General features: G+C 33.2%; 1 protein-coding gene across 1 annotated transcript in view; it reads left to right on the plus strand.

The window, feature by feature from the left end:
• Positions 1–24953, plus strand: part of Vps8 (vacuolar protein sorting 8) — a 519719-nt gene extending 494766 nt beyond the window's left edge. The window contains exons 39-41 of the mRNA XM_090395104.1: positions 4599–4812; positions 13549–13617; positions 23843–24953. Of these exons, the coding sequence (XP_090251230.1) occupies positions 4599–4812; positions 13549–13617; positions 23843–23986 (427 nt within the window). The 3' untranslated portion in view covers positions 23987–24953. The remainder of the gene's footprint in view (positions 1–4598; positions 4813–13548; positions 13618–23842) is intronic.
• The last annotated feature ends 766 nt before the right edge of the window (positions 24954–25719 follow it).

Consider the following 25719-nt stretch of genomic DNA (forward strand, 5'->3'; position numbering starts at 1 on the left):
CTTTCTCGACTATTTGCCGTAAAGTGAAGATCTGATCCTGACAGCCTCTATTTGGCCTGAATCCAGCTTGTTCTTCACCAAGCTTTTCTTCCACAATTCTTCTCAACCGTTTCTCAAGTATACTTGCATAGATCTTGCCAGGAACACTCAGTAGGGAAATACCTCTGTAATTCTCACATTCAGTTTTATTTCCCTTTTTATATATGGGTACTACGAGAGCTCTACTCCAATCATCGGGAATTTGTTCCTCTGTCCAGGCTTTCTGAACTATGCAGTGCAGCCACTGTAAGACTCTTATACCACCATACTTCAACATTTCTGGTCGAATATCATCTACTCCTACTGCCTTTCCACATTTCAAGCCTTTGATGGCTTTTTCTACTCCAAGTATGGATATGTATTCCTGACTGCATGCCTGGTCAGTGTTTTTTATCACTGTGCTGTCATCACGGCTTGTTTCATTTAGCAGTTTTTCAAAGTAATTACTCCATACTTCAAGGATATCTCTTTCTCCTGTTTTCATTTCACCTTTATCATCTCTAATTCCTTTTACAGCACTCTTTCCTCCATTCCTAAGCTTCTTCAACAACCTCCAGAATATTTTGCCACCTTCTTGATATTTATTTTCTATATTCTTGCCAAAGTCCTCCCATGACTTTTGTTTAGCTAGTTTTACACAGTGTTTAGCATTCTTGCATTTGTCTCTATATTCTCTAAGAGCACAAGCTGACTTATTTGACAGGAACTTTTGATATGCTTTCTTCTTTTCCTTCACTGCCTCTTTAACTTCCTGTGTCCACCAGGGAGTTCTGATTTTTTTATCCTTGCACACAACCTCACCACATGCCTCTCTGGCAGAATCAATCAATGTTTCCTTCAGAGTTTGCCACTGAATCTCCAAGGTTTGATTCCTGTTCTCAAACTCTTTCATTTTCTTTTCAATAATATTTCTGTATTTTAGTCTACAGTTCACATCTGAGAGTTGCTCAACTTTTATTCGCTTTAAAACTTTCTTACATGTTATTCTTTTCAATATGAAATTCAATTTTATCCTGCTCAAGACTAAGTAGTGATCACTTCCAATTTCAAATCCTCTGTACACTCTGGTGTCCTGCAAAAGGGAGAAAACATCACTATCAACAATAACATAGTCAATGAGACTTTTCTTATTCCTAGCCTCTTTTCTCCATGTGAATTTGTGCACATTCTTATTCCTAGCCTCTTCTCTCCATGTGAATTTGTGCACATTTTTATGTTGGAACATGGTGTTAGTAATAACCAGTCCATGTCCTGAGCAGAAATCCAACAGATATTTGCCATTATTATTAGCTTTGCTCTTTTCTCCAAATTTTCCCAAAATATTTTTGTATGTCTCACAATCATTTCCTACTCTGCTATTTCGATCCCCAACAAGGACCAACTTTTCCTTTTTCATTGTGTCAGTTGCTTTTTCTAAAGCCTCAAAAAATTCCTCCACTTCTACCTTAGTAGAACCTTCTGTGGGACCATAGGCACAAATAAGTCTCATTGTCCAGTTCCCCATTCTCATATTTGCCCACATTACTCTACTTGAGACTGACTGCCATTCAAGAAGATTAGCCTCGTATTTTGTGTTGAATACTATGGCTACTCCTTCTTTTCCTTGATTGTCATTGCCTGAATATAACATTTTGTATTTATTGCTCAGAAAGATCTCACCAGTTTTGGTCTTTTTTGTTTCAGTCACCCCTATTATGTCGATCTGGTACTTATCTAATTCCTCAGCTAGCTCCATCTCTTTGCCATTCAGGCTTCTTACGTTGATAGTACCGATCTTTAACTCTGGTGATGTTGAGTTGGGGTTTGTTTTCAGATTTGTTCCAGTAGCTAACTTTTCGCTGTTCGCCCTGGTTCCCTGGCGAAAACAACGGGGGCCTTGTTTAACCGGGCGACGCCCCAGCCGGCATGAAATTTTGTCATGTTGTACCATCATTTTTTATTTTGGTTTAACCAATAAGAATACAATTTGGTCGGCTAAATCCCAAATTGCCAGCCCATCCTCGTTCGTTCAGTATCAAAGTAGATACCCAACAGGGTGCACCACGAGAAGGTGAGGATTGGACATTAGGTCAGAAGCCCTGGTCGGTTCTCCGCATTCCTTTAAAGGCTATGTGGAGGTCTCCTCTCAGTTATACAGCTTTGACCCTTAAGCACCCCTTGACAGTATCTGAAATATGTAATCTTGGTTCCTTCATTCCGCTAGGAGATTCCATCCTTGCAGTTGATGCTTAGTACTGCATGATCCTTTGTAAGATGATCTCTTGCATGATGATTCATTTTATCTTGGCTGATAGTTTGGATCGCTGTTTTTGACTCCAAAATCATTTTCTGTATCAGATATTTCTTCTGTTTCTTCACCACTACTCTCAATGTCAGCAGGTGTTGGGTGTTTCGGAACTGGCAAATCAACAGAATGGGGTACTAGTTGCAAAGCCGATGCAACATTTGGATACACAACGTGTTTCTTATTTTTTTTGATGAAAATCCTGAAGCTTTTGTAAGGCAGAAATAACAGTCAGTAAAATGATTTGCTGGCTCTCTCCAAATCACTAGAACAGCAAATGGCATGCAGAGTCTAGTTCCCTTTAGGCAAGTCCACAGATTAACCACACATCATTACTACACATGCAGAGCCCAATGTTCGTAGGCTTCCTTAATTAACTTTGTAAATGGTCTCTGCTTCTTCCTATGCAGTTGTCACATACATATTGTGTCATATCTTGTTAACTAAGCATGGTTGATGCCATAATAGCAGAATGTGACTGCATTACAATAGGCAACAATAGCTCATATGGAGCCTATTATTTTTCTCCAGAATGGTATGTAATAGAAAAACATGTAGGAGGATAAAATAAAGCTACTTGACAAAGATTATATAAAAAAAAGTGTAATAGTCTTATGAATAATTGTCAAGAAAAAATTCAACATAACCATGTAATTTGATGTGTTGTTTTGGCCACCTTTGCAATATGCCTTCTGAACTTCAATTCCCAAGTCTCTTGCCTCATCAACTTCTTGCAGTTCAGTTCAATCAATATAGTATACAGCATGTGATCTCATCCTCTTAAAGTGCATCACCTTACATTAGGCACATTAAACTGGCAGTCATTTACCTTTGCCTAATACCACCAGCATATTTAAATCATCCTGCAAGATCTCTACATCGCCTTCACTGACTATGGCTCTTCTTCATCAAATTATTTCCAATATCATTAATGTAATTGTACTGATGTATTACGATTCCTTTTGTCAGCAACCTTTCCAAAAAATTAGCTAACCTTTTAAAACCACATAAGATCAGAGTGGCATTCAAACCAATCAACACTATACGGAAATTTTTAAGATCACCGAAAGATCCTCACCCATTCTACAAGTACTCTGGAGTATATAATATACCTTGCTCATGTGGTATTAGTTACGTAGGTCAGACCTCCAGAAGCTTTGAAACGAGAAAGAAAGAACACATATGATATGTCAGAAATAACAGACAAGACATTTCAGGCCTTTCATGCCATTTTGCCTCTATTAACTATCACATTGAGTGGGATAAGAGCCTTATGCCATACATAGAAGATAACTACCATTCAAGAACCTTTAAAGAAGCAGCTACAGTCGCCCGTAAAACTGAAAACCTAAACAAGAATCAAGGTCTAATTTTACCAGAAATTTGGAAAACTTTTATCAGATCATTAAACATCAAAGAAATGAACTTTCATAACAGTTACGTCATGAGCCATAACAAATAAATCACGTTAACGAGACACGCACATTGTCACGCACAATACCAATTTTTTGTATGAATTAGAACCATCAGTTATAACCTAGTCTGTAACCTTCATTTTAGCTTACTAGTTTGTATTCCCTGAGGATGCCAATAGAAAAAGATTGGCGAAACATGTAGGAGGATAAAATAAAGCTACTTGACAAAGATTATATAAAAAAAGTGTAATAGTCTTATAAATTACATGGTTGTTGAAGAACACATTGACAAGAAGGAATAGGGAAGCTACTGTTCCACTTTATAAGGCATTAATAAGACCACATCTCTTCATCACCTGGATTCCTTGGTGATGAAGAGAGTATTCAGTGGCAAGTGACAAAGATTGTGGCAGCTCTGTAGAATGCTTATAAGAATAGATTTGAAGGTGTGTGGGTTCTAAAAAATTAACTGATAGGCATAAGAGAGGAGATATGATAGAGCATATAAGTTATTAAAGGAGTTTTATAGGAGTGACTCAGATTTTGTTACAGTGCAGGAGTAGAGAGATCAAGAGAACTGTAAGAGTGTGGTTAACAAAAGAGTTAGGACTAGATTTTTTTGCTTGTGGGGTGGTGAATGGATGGAATGCATTGCCATAGGTAGTTGTGAATGCTTTGTCTGTGAATGAGTTTATGGAGAGGTATGATAGGTGAATAATGGCTAGTGTGTCAGTGTAGCGTCTCATGCGATGAGTCTTCTGACTCCATGGAGGCACTCTTATATAATAATAATTGGATGATATTTTCTTTGTTTTTGTCAGCTAAATCATAGAATATGATTTATTTTAATTCCTTTATAGATGTTGTCATTCATATCATACATCATGTCTTCAAAGTGCTCAACCTGCACATCTGGACAGTAAAAACATGGAAACGTGGATATGCTGTATTTGTTTTCGTAATAATAAACATGTACTAGATAATAAAACAGTATTAGAAAAAAAAGGTGTAAGGATTCAATGTTCTAGTCCAAGGTCATCCAGAGCAAGGCCAAGGCCATGTTCTACTAAAGAGGTAAATGTATTTGTGTATTTTTAAATTTTTATATAGTTTAAAATAGATATATTAAAAGTTGGATTACTGAATTTAATTCATTTCTCATTGGAATCCACATGTGGTGGTTTCCTCATCTTGACTGCTAATTTTCTTCGTTCTTTTAACTTTAAAAAAAAAAAAAAAATCACTAACCTGCAAATCAACCACAGATTTAGACATTGGTGTGTATCAAAATTTAGATAAGGCTCTTCTGAATGGATAACAGTTAAGGGAAAAAGAAACTCTGTAACCACAATCCATAGCTTAATAACTCATTGTTGGGAAGGTAGGGAATATCCAGTGTTTTCCTCACTGTATCCAAGCCAATACATAAAGTTTAATATATACATAACATAGAATTTACTACTACTAATCATGTATGGTTTCCATATGTATGTTCACTTATAAGTTTTCTCCAGCTCTTTCAGGTGGAATGATATGATTGAGATGTATAAGTTGGTGAGAGAAGCTTATCAAATAGATACAGGGAAATTATTGTACAGATTGATGCTAGAGTAACAGGTCATCCCTGGAAACTGTATAATGGTCATATGAGTAAGGAAGTGAAAAAGAGATAAGAGATTTTTTGCTTGTCAGGTGCTGAACGAGTGGAATGCATTGCTGCAGTAGGTAATGAGTGCTCCAACACTGAATGTATTAGTTTTCCTCTGGGTTTGTGTCTTGCCAACCTGACAAAGAACACTTACTCTGCTAATCTTTCATCTCATTCTATTTAAGTGACCATACCATCTGAAATTAGATCTGCTAACACATTCCAGAATACTAACAGTGACAAATTCTTTTCTAATATCCTCTTTGCTAAAGTAGCCAGGGTAGCTCACAGGATTACTTGATTATTGAAGAACATAACAAGCAGAGATAAGAGAGTTATCAGTCCTCTTCATAAAGCCTTGATATGACCCCATCTGGATTGCTGTGCTCAGGTCACCTGGGCTTCTTGAGTATGAGGAAGTGGTGGAGAGAAGCTATAGGCAAGTAACCCCAATGGCGATTGGTCTGTGGAATGGTCATATGAGGATAGATAGAGGTTTTGTGGATTGCAAAAGTTGATTTGATAGGCAAAAAAGGGGGGAAGGATATGATAGATGCATTTAAGTTACTTAAAGAATTTTACACAATGAATCTTATGCCTGTGTCATAATAAGTTAAAAATGGCTTGAACATCGTTTTGTATATAGATAATTTAGTATTTTCTGATTCTTTCTTATTCCATATAAATTTATTCAGCTGACTTCCTACCATATCAGCTTTACTAATTCTGTTATCTTTTTCCATATTTAATAGCCATCTTTGCTAAAAATTGTTCCTAAGTAGCTGAAATGCTTTAACTTTGAAATGCTTTTAACTGTATCCTGAAATAAGATTTCTATTCAGGATACAGTTAGTGTTTTCAGTGTTTCTATTTTCACTGTCTTTGTCTTTTTTTGCTGATTTCATACAAAATTTATTACAACAGGTTTATTCAGTTTAGTCAGAGAATCTTGCAAGATTTTAATCTTCCAAATAAATATTGGATTTATTTAGAAGTATAACATTATCTGCATAAAGTGAAATGCTGAGATTAACCTCTCCAATTTTGACATCAGGTTTAATACCACTTTCCTTCATAATGTACATCCTTATCTCACACCTGATTTAACATCAAACCAATCTTCCCAACCGAAATAAATACTAATGTCCGATTCACACCATAAAACTGTAGCAATTAGGATGGCTTTCTGTTTGGCATCTTATCATGTGCCTTCTCCAGATCTATGAAACTTAAATACAGATGCATGTTACATTCCCATGATTTCTCAACTGTCTTAAAATGAAAATCTGATCTTGACAATCTCTGTTTGGCCTGAATCCAGCTTGTTCTTTTCCAAGTTTCTCTCCACAATTTTCCTTGGCTGTTTCTCAAGGATACTTGCATCATACCAAGAACACCCAGAAGGAAATACCTCTGTAATTCTCACACAGCTTTATTTCCCATTTTATAGATTGGTACTATGAAAGCTGTACTCCAATCGCCTGGAATTTGACATCTGACCAGGCCTTCTGAATTGTACAGTGCAATCACTTCCATATTTGGGCACTTTGATGTGAACTGCACATAGCAGTTCACATCAAAGCCTTGCAATGAGGCAAAATGACTTCCTTATCCTTACATGCCAATGTTTGTTTTAGCATTGCAATTATTATCCTAAGACCTCATGGAGTCAAAGACTCATCTAGGAGGTCCCTTTGTCATATACACAGTTCATCATACCTTGTCTTAAACACATTCAAATTCTCTGCAGGTAATGCAGAGCATTTCCGATCATTCACAACTCTCCTTGCAAAAAACTTCTCACTCCCTTGCTCACGCTCTCCTTATACAGCTTCCAGGGATGACCTCTTGTTCTTCCAGAATCTACCACCATTTTATGAAAATCTCCTTACTTCTACAAGTCAGTGTCCTCTGCATCATTCCCAGAATTTGTTGTGTTGTCCTTTAAATTTTAGATCCTTATCCACCATCACCCCAAGATCTCTTATTTCCTCCACATCCAACAATATATTTCCATCAAGCATAAATTCTACATCCATCTTTGTTTCCTAAATTTTAAAATTTTGCATTGTGCAACATTGAACTGGCATCCCCACTCCTATGCCAGAACATCTATAAACAACTGAATATCCCCCATCCAGATTTTCCCCAGTATCATTAACGTACAGGTTTAAGGTAATATACCTCAGGTTAAAAAGGTTAGATACTGTGTATATCACATAGATGGTGCTGGATAACAGGAAAATGATAAAGCTAGAGAACTGATGGTGGACAGAGATTTGAAGTTTGGAGGACATATTGCAAAAGTTGGAAAAATAGCTCAAAATATTACTTTCATGTTGAAGAATGCATTGACAAGTCAACATAGGTAGGTTATTATCCCTCTTTATAAGGCTATATCCTGACTATTCAGCTGTATCTTGACTATTGTGCACAGATTTGGTCACTTGGGTTTCTTGTGGATCAAGAGGTGGTGGAAAGGATCCAGAGACAAGTGGCCAAGCTAGTGACATATCTCTGGAATGCAACCTGTGAGGATAGGTTGAAGGTGTGCAGGTTGCAATGTTTATTGATAGGCAGAAAAGTGGGGACATGATAAAAAAAACTTGTACGTTACTAAAGGGATTCTATACACTTGACAAACAAAAGAAATTTTTCAATACATGATGAATAGAGAAAGAATTTATACAACTTCCAGGGCCATCCCTGGAAGTTCAGATATTTCTATCTTTTCAATAGTTGAATCAATGTTTTTTCCCCCTCCTCCGGAGTTTATCATTGAAACTCTGATGTTTTGTTCTTGTTTTCAAACTACTCTTTCATTTTTTTAAAATAATATTTATAAATATTCAGTCTATAGTTGACATCTAAAAGCAGTTTGACTTTAAAAAGAATTCAAGTTTCTCATATATATTTTGCTGTTCAATGTGATATTCATTTTAACCAGCTTAAATTCATTTTGTTTATGATTAGAAATGAATAATAACTTCTTATTTCAATCACCTACATTAATGTACTACACCTCCAAATCAAAAAATTAGAATAATCAAAGAAAATGTGTTCAATGATATGCAATTCTAATTTATTGCATAGAAAATAATTATTATCAAATATGAATTAGCATCATATACATAAAATGTAATAAATTATAAGAAAACTATTATTTGAAAACATTCACAAAATTAGAATAATTTTTAATGTGATTCAAAATATTAGAATAATGCAAAAATAAATGCACAAAAATTACAGTCAAAGGGAAACAACATGATAATTAGTACTTTGTTGCATCCCCCATAGCTTTTATGAGCATTCGTAAATGGTTGGGCATATAATTTACCAGTGGTTCACAGTCTTTTTTTATCAAAACACCCATATGGTCTGCAGACTAGAAACAAGTTCATTTTTGTCTCTTGGGATCACTTCTTGAAGACATTTCTTCATAATTCCCCACAAATTCTCAATGGAGTTTAAATCTGGTGTGCAGCCAAAGAATTACATTGATTTGCCTTTCTTTGAGCCATCTAGTAGTGGTCTTAAAAGTGTGACAAGAAGCTGAATCTTGCTGAAAAAGGAAATCATCATGTAAATCTTCTGTTGTCGATAACATAAAGTGCTCAAGAATTTCTTGGTACACTTCGGAATCGACTCTTTCGTACACAATACATAGCCTGAACCCTTTGTAGTCATACAAGCCCATACCATGAGAGAGGTTGTAAATTTCCCTGAACATTTCATGCATTCTTTATCAAATGCTTCTTGCTTAAGATGCCAAACATGCATCCCCTGATGACCATGGGACACACAAAACAAACTTTCATTGCTAAAAAGTACTTTTTCCAGGCCTCTTGACCCCCACAACAGTTTTTGTTAACACCATTGCACTCTAGCTGCCTTTTGCTTGGAAGTCCTAAGCTGTGGTTTCTTAGGCAAACATAATTTAAAACCAATTTGTGAAGTCATCTCAAAGTCATAGATTTAGACACATTCACACCTAGTTCTTTCCATCTCCTGTGAAAATACCTTACACTTCGGAAGCGGTTTTTCTTCACGATATTCTTCAATCTCCTCTTATCTCTTGATGTAGTTATTACCTTTTGACCTATTGCAGTAATTATTTTGAAAATTCCAGTTATTAGAATACTGTCTCAATACTCTACTCATGCTTGCTTGAGAACATTTCAATTCCTCAGCTTTGTGCAGAGACACTTTTGAAACTTCTTAGCTTCTGATATGTTACTTGTTCAACTGATGTTTAGCAAATGATATTTCTATGCTCTCCTCAAAACCAATTGGGAAAAATTTAGAATATTCTAATATTTTGACCCACATTAGAAATTATTCTAATTTTGTGAATGTTTTCAAATAACAGTTTTCTTATAATTTATATTACATTTTTATGTGTTTACGGGTTATATAATCTACAAAGTACGTATATTTAGATGATGCTAATTCATATGAGTTAATAATTATTTTCTATTAGAATAATCAAAGAAACATATTTTCTTTGATTATTCTAATTTTTTTTATTTGGATGTGTATATGTTTACGAAAAAAAAAAGTGTACTTTGTATCCTAACCAATATGAATATGTTGCTGTCAATGATAACACAATCAGACATTATTTCTTGTTTCTTTTCTCTATATGGATTTGTGTGAGCATCTTTTATGTGAAACATGGGGTATTTCATGACTAGTCCATTCCTGAACAGAAATCTAGCAGAAACTTACTATTGTTATTAGCTGTGTTCTTTTCACCAATTTTTTCCAAATCATTTCTCTGTGCCTGGGATTCATTTCCTAATCATACATTTAAATTTTTTAACCAGCTTTTTCATTTTCTTTGTCAGCTGATTTCTTGGCTTAAATTTTTTTTTCACTTCTTTCTTAGTAGAACTTCCTGTGAGACCATAGTCACAAATAACATGTCTTGTCTAATTCCCCATTTTGAATTTCTCCACATAACTCTACTTGAAGTTGTCTGCCAATCAAAAAGTGTGTTTATTGTGGAATGCTATCACTACTCTTTCCTTTCCTTGATCTCTATTGGCCAAACATAACATCCTATATTTGTTAATTAGATCTCACCTGTTTAGCCTTCATCTTATTAACAACAGTTATGTTCCTGTGGTACTTCTCTTGTTCTTCTGCTAATTTAGTTCTTTCTATTGATACTTCTTATGGTATGGTGCCTGTCTTCATTTCAGCTGACATTGCCTTGGTAAATAAGAGTTATTAAAGATGTTTCATGATGTTGCTGCAAACACGGCAGTGAGATTGGATGGAATATCAGCACGCACACACATGAAAGCAATGTGCATAACAATTAACAGTGCCACTAATCTGGTTGTTTAAGTCTTAGCAGCCTGGAATTATCTTGCCATCCTTCTACTCATTAGGAACTGTGTTAGCACTGAGACTCAAACAACCAGCTTAAGGGTTTTGCTAATTCTCCTACACATCTTTACCATCTATGCTGATATTCCATTCAATCTCATTGCTGCGTTTGCTTGAAACACTTACTGTATCTTTAATACTACTTTATTCACATCTGTCTTTTCATCTGGTTTCACCTCAGCTTTCAGAGAACTAATGGGTCTGTCTGTCTGCCTGTCTGGAATTTATATACCCTCAAGGAGCATACAGGATACTATGATAGTACTACTCTCATGAAAAGTTTACATTATTACTAACTTTCTATCAATGATTATTAGTTTATCTCAGGACACCAGTATTCACAGATGTTATATTTTGGTCTTTTAAGGCACCTGCATCTATCGACCTAGATCTTTGTCTGCCTCTGGGTCTTTCTCCTAACATCAGACCCTGTTTTGCTAACCTTTCCTTTTTCCATTCTGTTTAAAATGACCATATCGCCTGAGATTAGCTCTGCTTACATATTCCTGAATGCTGACTTTGTCAAGTTCTTTCCTAAGTTTCACATTTACTCTATTAGTTCCATAACATTTTCTCTTTCTGTAGCACTTGCATCAGTTAAAGTTTTCTTTATCCACTTAATCCTATCCTCCCACCTCTGGGGGAGAATAGATTTTTTTCCCCAGATGCCCTGCCATTTCCCATGCACTTTTGATACCTCTACCATGCAGTTTATCATATTATAGCTGAGCTGCAAGCTGGCTTTCAGTTTATTTTAATTACTTTCAGTTTCTTTAATTCCCCCTCCCAGACCATTTAACTATTCCATACGATTTGCTAACACCAAGTTAAAATTGCATAATCACTTTCACCAGTTGGAGGCATAACAGTTACCTCATTTACAGATTCTTAGGATTATTACTATCACATGCAATATTCTTGCCTTCCACCTTCCATAATGTGCTACTTAAGGAGCCTGTATCTCATTAATTACAAATTCTCTTTCCAGCGTATTGGATGCTCTGTTGTCCCTTCATTTCTTTTTAATTGTTTTTAATTTGTTTTGTGGCTCTCCTGAATTTTTAAGCTTTCTTAATAGCCTCTAAAGCATTTTGCTACCTTTGTGATATTTATATTTCTATAATCTTTATATATTGTGTCCATAAGTTTTTCATGCTCTCATTGGCTACTCCAACTGCTTCTCACTATAGCAAACACTGTGATAACAAATTTGTGCATTATAGCAAACTACCAAAAAAGTCCTGACCAGAGTCCCATAGACATGATATACATTTCTTCATTATTGCAAACTATCCACTATAACATTGTCTCTGACATTTCCAAGTGAGTCTCACATGTTTGTTTACTTAGTTCCTGGTAAAACCAGTTATATCAACAAAGTATTTCTGTAATTTTAATAATACTAATTTCACCTTTTTTTTTTTTTTCATTGATGCTTCTTATTTTGATACTGTCCATCTTTGTTTCATTTCAGGTTGTTGCAATAATAGACATTTCATTGCTTATGCTGATTTCCTGACAAAAACACCTGATCTTTGTATAATTGGGCACATCTCAGCTATTATCTGATTGTTATGCCATCATAAGTGCATATAATTTTAGTCAATGTAGAATATTATTTGCTTATCTAAATCCCATATTACCAGTCCATGTTCATTTCTTCAGCATCCAGTGAATACCTGGTAAGGATGCCACAAGAAGATGGGGGATTGGATATTGGATCCAAACTCCCTAATCAGTTTTCCACATGTCAGTTTGCAGATATAATCCAGCTAATAAGTGAAGATATAATCCAACTCATAAGTGAAGTACTTGCATGACATATATTTTCTGCAAACAATTCATAAAATCAGCTAAAATTAAGTGGCCTTTAATTACCATATTTCTCTGTGTATAATATGAACTCTACTTTTTTGAACCCAGAATTAAGAAATCAGTATTTTAAACATCTCCATTGTCTAATGATACACTCAATGGGAGGAGATACAAACTGTCTCTCTGAAGCTTTATTTCCATGTTCTTTTGCATAATTGAATTTTGAAGAATATGACAATCATTTTTTATTTTTGGACTTTTTATGGGCTAGTGCTCAAAATATTGTTAATGCATTAACTTATCCCCAAATGAGTTGCAGACATATGAATGCTTTCAGAGTTCTGATTGGTTTATTCAGAATCAGCCGTTAACGACATCAATTGACAGAGTTAACAAAGGCTAGTGATTGGCGGAAGCCTGTTTATGGAGACTAGGTACTGGCAGTTTTGCCACAGCAACCACGGGTCTTTCAACGGGTTATCCCCCCCCATGTATAAGGTGACCCCCAATTTTGGCCTAAAAATTTAGAAAAAAGTATCATTTTACACAAGGGAAAAATACAGTAATTTCATCCATGTGACTTATGGTAGTTATTTCTTAGTTTATATTAATATATATAATTATTATATTATTTATATATATATATATATCATTATCATTTGACTATGTAGTTTTGTATATAATTATTTATAATATATAAATATTTATATTTATATAAATATATAATTATGTAAATGGGAAATATATAAATATTTCCCATTTGTATACAAAATTAGTGATCATAATTTGAAAATCTTATATGTAAACAAATAAATTTAAAAAGAAGGGTAGAAAATTTTTAAAAAAATATACACACACACACATACATACATATCATATTTCAGATTTGCAGAATTTTCATTTTATTTTGCATCTGAGGTATCAGTTTTGACTTTATTTTATTGTGCTTTTAGATATTTTTAAATCCTAACCAACAGCAAGCACTTCATCACTTACAAAGGTCTTTCAGGACACAATCTAGGGTAAGACTATTTTTGAAAGAATGTTTCTCTGGTTTGTTATCTTGTAATTGTTATTCATTAATGAGCATTCTTAAAACGTAGGTGATTTAATTTTATTTTTCTCCACAATTTTTATTATGCATTCCAAGAGGTACCAGCTACAGTTTAAAAAAAAAAAAAAAAAAAAAAAAAAAAAAAACACTGTGGCTGATACCTCAAGAAGCTCCTTTCAATCACTAGTGCACTAGTCTTCATAATTTAAGATAAATATGACATTAGCTGTTTCATTTTAGTAAAGATGCAAATAAAACAGTTTAGTCACTCACGAATGAAATCTCAAATAACACATGCACTAAAAATATTTGACCTTTATTGAATGGTTAACTTGAATAATGATTCAAAGTTTCTCTTTTCTTTTCAAACTAGAAAATTAGTTTAAGAGAAAGCAAATTTCTTAAATCCTATATAAGTTCATGTAAATTAATTAATGAGCATCTTATATTTGAAGATACTTCAGAATCCCTTATCCAGAAGTAATAGGTTCTGGATTCATGCCTAGTTATTTAGAATACAAAATTCATTTTCTTTAATTAATTAATAGGTGAGACTTTTCAATAATTTGTTACACTGAGAAGTTTGTTAGAATAATTTTTGCACTAGTCAACTATAACTTTAAAATTCCACAGTGCTTCATTATCTTATCTCTGTCTTGGAGAAAATAATAGTCGAAGACAAATAACTTCACTTAAAATGGTTTCTTCAGAAAAATAACTTAAGGTTGTGAATATGAAGACATAGTGATAAGTAGAAGTAGAGATTACAGATTTTCTCATGTCTTAATTTCTTTTTTGTTATTGAGACAATGAAGAAATTATCAGTCAAAACAAAGACACTGAAAATATTTTATTATTTTTTTATTTATTCCCTGTGGAAAGAAGATGCAATTGCTTATTTAATTTCATCATAGAAACTGGCTTTCTTAGCTCTTTTCTATCTAATAAAAGATAGAAAAGACCTAAGCAATTTACATAATCTTAGGGAAAAGATCTTTCCCTAAGATTACTCAGGGAAAAACTGTCGCCTTTATATTGAAACCTAATCTTCAGGTAAAAAGCTCTTATAAATATTTCTCATTTCTAAGTCACAATGAACATTTCTGCTAGCTGTATAGTTAATCATAATTAACAAAAAAAAAAAAAACTTATTTAAAGTTGTTTAAGAAATTCATCTTCACATGAAGTATTATATATGCAGTATTTGTTTTTATTCCTTTCTCTATTACTAATTACTTGATTAAATTCATTATTTAAATATTTAGAAAATCATGTTTTTGTCTCATTAGTTACTATTTGTATCGTCATTGTGTCTGCAGTTTCTCTAATAGTTCTGTTTCTCTCTCTCTCTCGATGATACTTAGTGAATCAATGGCTCTCACTTTCAGTTCCATTTAGGTTATTCCATTAGCTGATCTGTTCTTCATTCCTTGACAAAAGCAATCAGGATATTGTTAAACTGAGTGATGTTAAATAAGATTCAGGCATATTAATATCAAGCCATCATAGTTAATGCTCATGTTTGAGCTGGTATAAATATAGTTCAGTTTAGTCTCAATTTGTACTCCTTTATTTATTCAATAATCAATTACATACTAATGGGTGCTCTGCAGATGAGCTAAGGAGGACTGAACATTGGACTAGAAGCCCTGTGTATTTCTTTGCATTCCACATGTGAAGGGCGCCTTCACATCTCATCACATAAAAATAAAATACCTTGTACATCCAGTGGAGCAGCAGTTCTTGTTAATATCAACTGAATCATATTAGCATTTCACGAGAATCATTACAATGATCCTTAAATGAAGTTACTGTAATAGAGAGCTACAAAACTAATTTTTTCTTCTTATATCTCTGTTTGAATTATCTAAGACTTAAACTGAAGTTCTAAAATAATTTGAAGTAAAATTTCTTCCTTATGTTTTAAGTTTCAGTAATGGTGTAATTGAAAACCTCTGCTTATCCATTGAAAAGTAGATAAACACATGATTCAAATTACATATATAGATATATGTGAAGTCCTCTCTGAATAGACTTTCATCCACACTATTAAAGATGCAAACAATAGCTTATATGTGAAGTTACTTCATAACTTGTATACTGAGATCAAAAACTTTTTTTTTTTTCATAAAACTAAAATTGTTATTTCTTTGAAATATTAAAATAAACACATTCTTAAATACCACTCAGTAATTCATAATAGTGCTTCATGGTATAAACAACACCAAGAGAGGAAAAATAAATTAATTTTTCTATCTTACTAATATTTCTGGTTTTCTACCCAGCATCTTCAAAGCCTAAATTATAACTGTAACAAGCACATAGCCAATATACTAAATCATTAGAAACAATTCAGTTTGTAACTGACACAGAACTAATGTCCTAACATGGCATCCTCTATAGGCAGGATAACCATAACCAAAAAAAAAAAAAAAAACAGTGTTCACTTTCCTTCATAATTTCATCTCTGAGCCATGCCACAGGAAATGGAAAGAAGTACTGTCTTTAAGATAATAACTTTGAAGTGTTGGAACTAATTTATAAGGACTCTAATTCCTGCATCTGTGTTTTCTAGTTATTATATGTATTCGATGATGATGCCGTTATCATCATCACAGTAGCAAAATATATGTTCTTGTTTAAAATAAAATAATTATCATGAGAATATTCCTAATGTCTTATTTTATAGTATACTGTCATTAGAATGAACAGTATTTATTAAATAAAGTTAAATTAAACTTGCCAAGAAATTATATTCTTGTTTAATCTTTTATCTAAGTATAAGCAAACAAAGTTTGCACATGAAGTATCTTCATGACTAAGCTGCTTGTATATGGAGGCTGATTTCACATCAATTACCTTCTTTTAGCTTTATAACTTTTGTGTTTTAGCTTACAAAACAATTTTTAGCCATTCTTTTCTTTTCTATGCAATATTCTTAACTTTCAGAGTTGCAAGATCTTTTTGCACATCATCAACCCATCTTTTTCTTGATCTACCTTTCTTCCTTTGTCCTAATGGTTTCCATTCAAATATTTTTTTAACTCCTCTATCTTTTTCCATTCTTTCTATATACCCCAACCATGCTATTCTTTGTGACTTTATATATCTTACTATATCTTCACTGTTAGTTAGTTGTTCAAGTTCATTATTTGTTCTAATTTTCCATATCCCATTTTATTCTTTTATTGGTCCATATATCTTCCTTAATATTTTCCTTTTAAAAATTCTTAATCTATTTATATCTTTTTTGTGTTCATGGCCATGTTTTGCATCCATATTTTGTTACAGGTCTTATAATTGTTTTATAAAGTTTTAGTTTAGAATTACGATTAAGAATCTTGTTACTCATTAACTTTTTATAAATACTTATAATACCACTTATTTCCAGCCATGATTCTACTATTAATTTCTTTGGATATATTATCGTTTGTTGTTATTAATGAACCTAAATATTTAAAACTGTCTATAACTTCAAAACTATATTCACATATATTATATCTTGTAATGTTTTTATTTATTGTTTTTCCACATTGTATGTATTTAGTCTTCTGTTCATTAATTTGTAATCCAACTTCTTTAGTGTTTCTATTAAGTTCTTCAAAATTCTCTTCTAATTTTTTTCTCTGTGACTTATTATTGCTATATCATATGCACATATTTCTATTAATTTATTATTAATAAATCCTCTCATATTTAACTTTTTTATTATTGTTTCAAGTACCAAATTAAATAAACTTGCCAAAAGTACATCTCCTTGTTGTCTTACTCCACAGTTTATTTCAGCAAAAACTCACTAAAGGCTGAGATGAGCAGCTATCCAATTAGATGAGGGAGAATGGAAAGTAGAATAAAAAACTAACGATCTTTACACTATTACCTTGTATTTTAACTACTGCTTTGGATCCATCTAATGTAATTTTAATTAATCTAATTAATTTTCCTGGTATTCCTAGTATTTTCAAGCTGTGTATCATTTCTTGTCTATTTAATTTATCAAATGGTGGTTGGAAATCAATATATAAATTATGTAGTTCTTTATCATATTCTAAGCATTTTTCATATGTATTTCATAACAGAAATATATTGTCAATTGTGGATCTTTTATTTCTGAAACCACACTGGTACTCTCCTATTATTGTTTCTATATATGGTTCTAATCTTTTATATATCATACTTGATAAGATTTTGTATGTTACATTCAATAATGTAATTCTCTATAGTTCTGACAATTCATCTTATCTCTTTTTTTATATACTGGTTGGATTATTCCAATTTTCCAATTATTTGGGATTTTTTCTTTTTTCATATATCTAATATCAAATAATAAATTTCTTTCCATAAGATTTCACCTGCATTCTTTATAAGTTCTCCTATTATCCCATCTACTCCTGGTGCTTTAAAATTTTTAATTTGTTTTATTAATTCCACTATTTCTTTATAAGTTGGTTCTTGAATTCTTTCTTCTATATTTCTATAATTATTTTGATCTTTGTATTCCTTATTTTATTCTGCTGTCATCATAAATACTTACTTAATATATTCCTTTCATCTTTCTTTAACTAATTCTTTCTCAGGTAATACTTTTTCCTTCCTTATCCTTACATCCTATCATTTGTGTATCAAAATTATGTATTAATTGTTTTAATTCTTTATAAAATTTTCTAGGTTTCTCTTTTCTCATTATACTTCACTATTGTGTTCCACTTTCTTTTTCTTTTTACAAATTTTATTTGCCTGCTTTCTTTTCTTTTCATATTCTTCTTTATTATTTCTTGTGTTCCTTTGTAAATACTTTTTCCTTGGATTGTTTTTCAATTCAATTACAGTGATACCTCAGCTAACGAAGATAATTCGTTCCGGAATCACATTCGTTAGCCAAAATGTGATTTCCCGTAGGTTTCTATAGAAAATCGTTTAATTCGTTCTGGATGCTGATTATTATTGAAAGATAAGTTTTATAAAATAGTAAAAAGCACACTATAAAAGGACAAAAACTTACCAAAGGCTGAGATGAACAGCTATCCAATTAGATGAAGGAGAATGGAAAGTAGAACGAAAAACTGACAATCTTTACACTATTATATACACTTTATAAAAGAATGTACAGAAAATGTGAAGACACCATCAGTGATACCCATTTCGGCTTTAAAAACGGTTTGGGAACAAGAGAGGCTCTTTTCTGCTCTCAAATCTTATTCCAAAAATATATTGATCAAAACAAATAAGTATTCATTTGCTTCATTGACTTTGAGAAAGCATTTGATAAAGTCCAACATACTAAAATGATTGCACTATTAAAGAGAATTGGAGTAGATGGTAAAGACATCTGGATCATTCAAAACTTATATTGGAACCAAAAGGCATCTGCTCAAGTTGATGACATTATTACAGACCCCATTAACATCAAACGAGGAGTAAGGCAAGGATGTGTGCTGTCATCGCTTCTTTTTAACATATACTCAGAAGCCATATTTCAAAAAATCTTAAAAGGAAGAGAGGAAGGGATTAATGTAAATGGTGAAATCATCAGTAACATCCAATATACTGATGACACAGCTCTCCGGCTGACAATATTCAGGATCTTCAAAATCTTCTGGACTAGTGAATGAAGAGAATGAAAAAATGGGATTAAAAATAAATATCACCAAAACTAAATTCATGGTCATAAGCAAGAAACCAATTTTTAATTCATCACTTTCTTTAAATGGGAAATGAATAGAAAGAGTGACAAGGTTTAAATATCTTGGATGCTGGTTAAATGAAGAATGCAATCCAGAAATGGAAATAAAAGTTAGAATTGAAATGGCAAGAAAAAATTTTCTCCTGATGAAATCAACATTGTGTAACCGCAACTTAAACTTAGAGCTTAGAGTACACATGGTTAAATGTGATGTATGGTCTATACTACTGTACGGTGCAGAAACATGGACCTTGAGGACAACATCAAAAAAAAAAAAAACTTGAAGCTTTTGAGATGTGGTTATACAGGCAAATGTTAAAAATCCCATGGACAGCAAAAACTACCAATCAGGAAGTATTGGAACAAATGAGGAAATCACATGAACTTTTAGATACCATAAAAAGAAGGAAAACTGCATATCTTGGTCACCTACTTTGTAATGAAAAATATAAAATACTTCCATTGCTTATAAAGGGGAAGATAAATGGAAGAAGAGGACAAGGAGGACGAAGAAAATCTTGGCTGGCAGACATCAGACAGTGGACTGGCATGAGCTCTGAGAGACTGTTTAAAGTGGCTGAGGATTGCTCAAAATTTGCCAAGGTGGTCGCCGACCTCCGATAGGAGATGGCACTCAAAGAAGATACACTTTATTAAACTGAAAATATGTACAAAACGTTCTTCCAAATTTTCAAAGTTTATTCAAGGTAAGTCTCCTCTTCTTCAGTAGCTGGCCTCTGTCTCTTTGCTAAAGGAGAAGTCAAAAATCTGTCCAAAATTGATTGAACTTCTCTTTTTTTCAGAATGTTTTTAAAGTGATTCAAACACTTGTCTTCAACCAAGGCACAAAGTCTTCATTTCAGCTTTGTTGGGATGCCACTTTGTAGTCAAAGTATGAAACTCTTCCCAGTAGTGCAGCATTTTTTTAATGTTACCTGTTGACATTCTTCCCTTTTTATTGCTGTCCTCCTCCTCTGATGAACACTCTTTATCTTCCTTGTCTCTTTCCTGATTCAGTTGCTTTTAGAACTCTTCAAGATCTGTTGAGTGTTCTTCAACTAATTCTTCTACATCTTCTTCATTTACCTCCAAATTTAATGCTTTGCCCAAGGAAACTATCTTATCTACAATGTCAGCATTTTCAGCAGCAAGTTCCCCAGCAGCATCTTCATCATCTTGAACACTGGAAACAGCACTTCTTATCTTGCAGCAGTCTGGCCATAACTTTTTCCAGGCAGCATTAAGTGTCCTAACCGACACTTCGTCCCATGCCATGGCAATGACTTGGATAACAAGAAGGATATGATAATGATCCTTCCAGAATTCCCTCAGAGTCAGACTGGTAAATAAAATTGCATCAAAACATCTTTGGAACATGTGCTTTGTATAAAATTTCTTAAAGTTTGATATGTTGCAAAATAGATGTGGTGTTTGCAGGAAGAAATTTTATCTTGATGAAGTTAAATTCTGCCTCCAAATCTTCTTCCAAGCCAGGTGGATGCCCTGGAGCATTGTCCAGAAGAAGCACAGCCTTTTCAGGCAAGTTTTCTTCTCTCATGTACTTTTTCACTGTGGGCCCAAACACCTCCACGATCCACTCTGTGAATATGCTTCGTGTTACCCATGCTTTGGTGTTTGACTTCCAATAAACACTAAGCATGGGCTTGCAAACATTCTCCTTCTTGAAAATTCTTGGTGTCTCAGAGTGGTAAACCAACATTGGTTTAATTTTGAGATCACCATTTGCATTAGCACAAAATAAAAGAGTTATTCTATCTTTCATAGGTTTGTACCCTGGCATACACTTCTCTTCTTTTGTGATGAAAGTTTTTTTGGGCATTTGCATCCAGAACAACCCAGTTTCATCACAATTAAACACTTGTTCTGGCTTGTATCCATGAATGATGGTCCACTCCTGAAATTCTCTAACAAACTTCACAGCCTCCTCTTTATTTGCACTGGCTCCTTCTCCATGTCTAATTACACTATGGATCCCTGACCTTCTCTTGAACTTCTCAAACCATCCTCTGCTTCCTTTGAATTCTTCCTCTGCTGTACTGTGTCCTGCCACATTTTTATTCAAATTTTCATAAATCATTCTGGCTTTGCTGAACATCATCTCTTGAGTCATAGTGTCACCAGTCATTTGACACTCATTTATCCAGATCATCAGAAGCTTTTCCATTTCTTCATTCACAGAACTTCTTTGGGATTGAGAGGCCAAGGTCTTCACACCAGCTGCAACTGAAGCTGCCTTAATCTCCTCCTCCTTCTTCAAAATTGTAGCTATTGATGATGCTGCTATGCCATTCTTGACTGCTAAATCCACAATTCTGACCCCTCTTTCATATGCTGAAATTATTTCTTTCTTTGCTCAATTATGAGCAACTTTCTGCTTCTCTTGGGTTTGTCGCTTACTTTTTTTTGACCCATTGTCAAGAAAAAATTTTTCTGAAAAATATAAAAGAAATATGACATAATGTATAGCATATTATTTATTTAATTAGATAAGAATAGAATTTACTAATTATAAATTAATCCCCCATAGTAGAATTTAGCCAAGTAAAGAAGAAATGCTATCACACTTACCTCTCGCATTCGCAGCCACACGGAGCGTGCACCGTACTGACACTGGTATGAGGCATTTCACTTCTTGCTGTCTCAAACGTAAACAACCCATTTATGTTGGTGGGTCTCCCCTATGTGATGTGGTCAGCTTATTTCTTTGTCACACACACACACATACAGATGGAAAAGATAAGCTCCTGGAATGGCCCGACCATTCATGTTTGCTGCTTTATGTTAGCACGTGCATCCACTAAAACATTCATTAGCCGAGTCCGAAAAACAGCGAAAAAAATCTTCGTTAGCCGAAAAATTCGTTAGCTGAGGTATCACTGTATTTCCTTACATTCTTCATCAAACCATTCATTTCTATTTTTCCTATATCATCCTATTTCTTCTTCAGCTTCATTTATTATGTTTGTTGGATTAAGTTCCATTTTTCTTCTATATGCTTTTCTTTTTCTATTGTTTTAATATTATCTTTTATTTTCTTCTGATATTTATCAATTATTTCTCTATTTTGGAATGCTTCAGTGTTCCATTTCTTTAACTTTTCAGTTTTCTTTTGGTTGACATTTAATATTCTATATATAAATTTAATTTTAAGTAACATATGATCAGATTCACAATTTGCTCCTCTGTATACTCATACATCATTAACCGAACTTGCCCATCTTTTCAAAATCAGGACATGATCTATTTGATTACATTCTTTAGTTGTTGGACTAATCCAGGTCCCCAAATGTGTCTTATGTTGAAAACATGTACTCATTATTCTAAGTTTATTTGATATTGCTACTTGTATAAGTCTATTTTCATTTTCCCTGGTTTCTTCATGTAAACTTTACTTTCCAATTACTTCATGAAATATGCCTTCTTTCCCTATTTTTGCATGAAGATCCCCTAATATTATCATGGCATCATTTTTATTTATTTTTTCACTCGGGTTGTATACGTTAATAAAAGTGATATTATGGAATTTCCCTTCAATTTGTTACTTGCAAATTCTTTCATTTCTTGGCATGAATCCTAAAATTGAATTTATTATCTTCTTTCTAATTACAAATCCTACTCCATAATTTCCTTTTTCTTCAGCACCACTATAATATATAATATAATATTTTTTTATTTATTCTTCCTTTTCCTCTCCATCTTATCTTGTATCCAGTTTCTAAGTATTGTCAATGAACACTGTATTCTCTTTTTGCTTGCTATCTATTTTCATTATATTTGTCTTTCTTTTATTTATTTTTAAAATGTCGTAATGCTGTAACATCCAATTCATATTTCTTTAACTCTTCCGCTATATACTTTGCATTTTCCCTACCTGTAACATTGTTTTAACATTCCATGTTCCAAAATTCATTAACCTTTTCCTTTTCATGTGTCGTTTCCTTGAAGTCAGTCCAGCTTTCAATTATTTAGCTTTCTTAACAAGAGATATTTTTTACAGGAATGGGTTGTTAGCCCATTGCCAAACCCCCAACCTGGAGGACCAGGTTTTGTCCCCTGGAGGCAGGGCAGCCCAACTATATCCCCAGGCACTGGATACCCATTTTAGTTGCCTCTTACTACATGCATGGGCAACATTGGGACTATTCTTTAATCCCAGTCACCACACGGGGGACATCCAATTACCTTAGTCTCCCATAATGCAGAACACACACTTCCTTTCAGAAGTGTATATTGCTGTACATTGTGGGAAAGGTCACTGTTTGACCTTTATTTGAGGTCACATCAACAAGAGTCAGACTCAGAAGAGACATCAAGGTTGAATTAATGCACAAATCCTATATTTCCTATATATACAAGTAATAAAGCGGTGTATCACCTTAATATTAAGTTACTTTGTATCAGAGATTATTTATTAGCTATTTTTCTAAATAATAATCTATAGTGATGAGAAAGATTGTAGTTTTGCATTTTTTTCCCTCTTTTCTTGTAGTTATCACTATTGGAAGATCTCTTGCGAAGTGAAAATGACAGGCGGCCCAGTATGTATCATTATAGGCAATATAAAGAACAGGAAGATATATTTAAGCTAAATTTAATTCCAGGATGGCAAGGACCTTTCACAAGTGAATTCTGAATGTACTATATGTAAATGTTATAATATATACAAAAATTATATAGAAAGAAAGAAAAAGAAAGAAGTACAAACTTTGGAAAAATGATGTAGAATGTATGAAATTATAAATTCTCATATTTCAAGCACACTGAAAAACATTGATCAAGTCAGAATACAAAGAAAGATTGTTCAGGCGACAAAAAAAAAGCTACTTTTTATAGTAAACTTTAGTAAGAGTCACGATTTTTATATTCTTCTGAAGTTCCTAACAAAGGCTGTTTTTTTATAAACTATTAATTTCTTTCTTATTTTTAGCACTTCTTTTTTGATAGCCCTTGAAGAAATGTAAATATGAGATGTTTGTTATCTTAGTGATCCAAAATGTTCACTAAGATAAACTATTTCACTATTTGCAAAAGGGATGCATTTGTTAAATTATTAAATGTACATTATATGAATTAAGTCAAACAATCACAAATTCCCTTTCCTCTGCATACACCCAAAAAATTTTTATATATAAAAAAAAATAGTTTTATATAAAAAAAAAGCAGAAGAAATATTTTAATTATAGTAAAATTGCAAAAGGCTGCATAATTTTATTTCCTGTACAACATTTATAATATAAGGATTGTTCATTAAGCCCAGTGATTAAATATAAAAAAATCATAACAATAAAAATAAAAACTCCCAGATATTTAAAATATTGTACAGTTTCCTCATATTTCATTTTCTCACTCCATTATCATGTTGTTGTTTAGCCAAAATAATTAAAAGTATGACACTACCAACATTAGTCAACTGTATCTCAAAATTTTGCAAGGTAACAGTTTTTTAGCAGTGCACCCTGCAAATAGCATAAAATTTTCAAGTAAGAGAGAAAGATCAGGAATAAATTGCCAAGTAGTAATGTTTACACAGTGATTTCTTAATCATGACTTTGAATGCAGTTATTGTATAATATATTTATACTGTTGTAATATTACTTTCTCAAAATAAAAAATTTTAAAAAAATCGTAAAATATTTCACTGTTATTATTGCTATTAGAATTCAATGTTTCACATTTCCTCAGGTATACACATTATTATTATCCTAAGAACCCATCTACTTGCAGACTCATCTGGGGGGGGGGTCCCTTTTGTCATACACTCTCTTGTCTTACTTTCATTGTACCATGCCTTAAACACATTCAAATTCTCTGCAGACACCACACTCTCAGGCAATACATTCCAATCATTCACAACTCCACATGCAAAAAATCTGCTCCTCACTCCATTGCTCACACTCTCCTTATACAGCTTCCAGGGATGATCTCTTGTTCTCCCTCAAAAATAACCTAAATGATTACTTTTGTTGTTACCCATGTTTCTGACCCCTATAATGAATTCACATTTGTATTAAATAATTTAATACAAATGTGAAATCAGTTATAAGGATCAGAAGCATGTTTTCCCAACACAATTTGAGTGCTTTTTGTGTCCTCCATGTCTTAGATTTTATACTATTATTTATTATTATTACGTGACATCTCCAAGGAGGCCCAGAGAAGACTCATCGAGAGAGGACGCCTGCTCTACAACTCTCCGTCTCCACCACTCAATCCACCAACTACAGCGAAGTGCATCATCTACACCAACACCATGTACTGCCCAGCACCACTGGTATTTTCACAGAAATCACAAATATCCATGCCCATGGTGAGGTTTGAACCTGCAGTGGAGAGCAGATATGCTAACCACTCAGCTCTGCCTCCTTC

This window comes from Typopeltis vanoorti, chromosome 7, assembly GCF_054136105.1.
Source record: "Typopeltis vanoorti isolate ZY-2024b chromosome 7, IOZ_Tvanoo_1.0, whole genome shotgun sequence".
Lineage (NCBI taxonomy): Eukaryota > Metazoa > Arthropoda > Arachnida > Uropygi > Thelyphonidae > Typopeltis > Typopeltis vanoorti.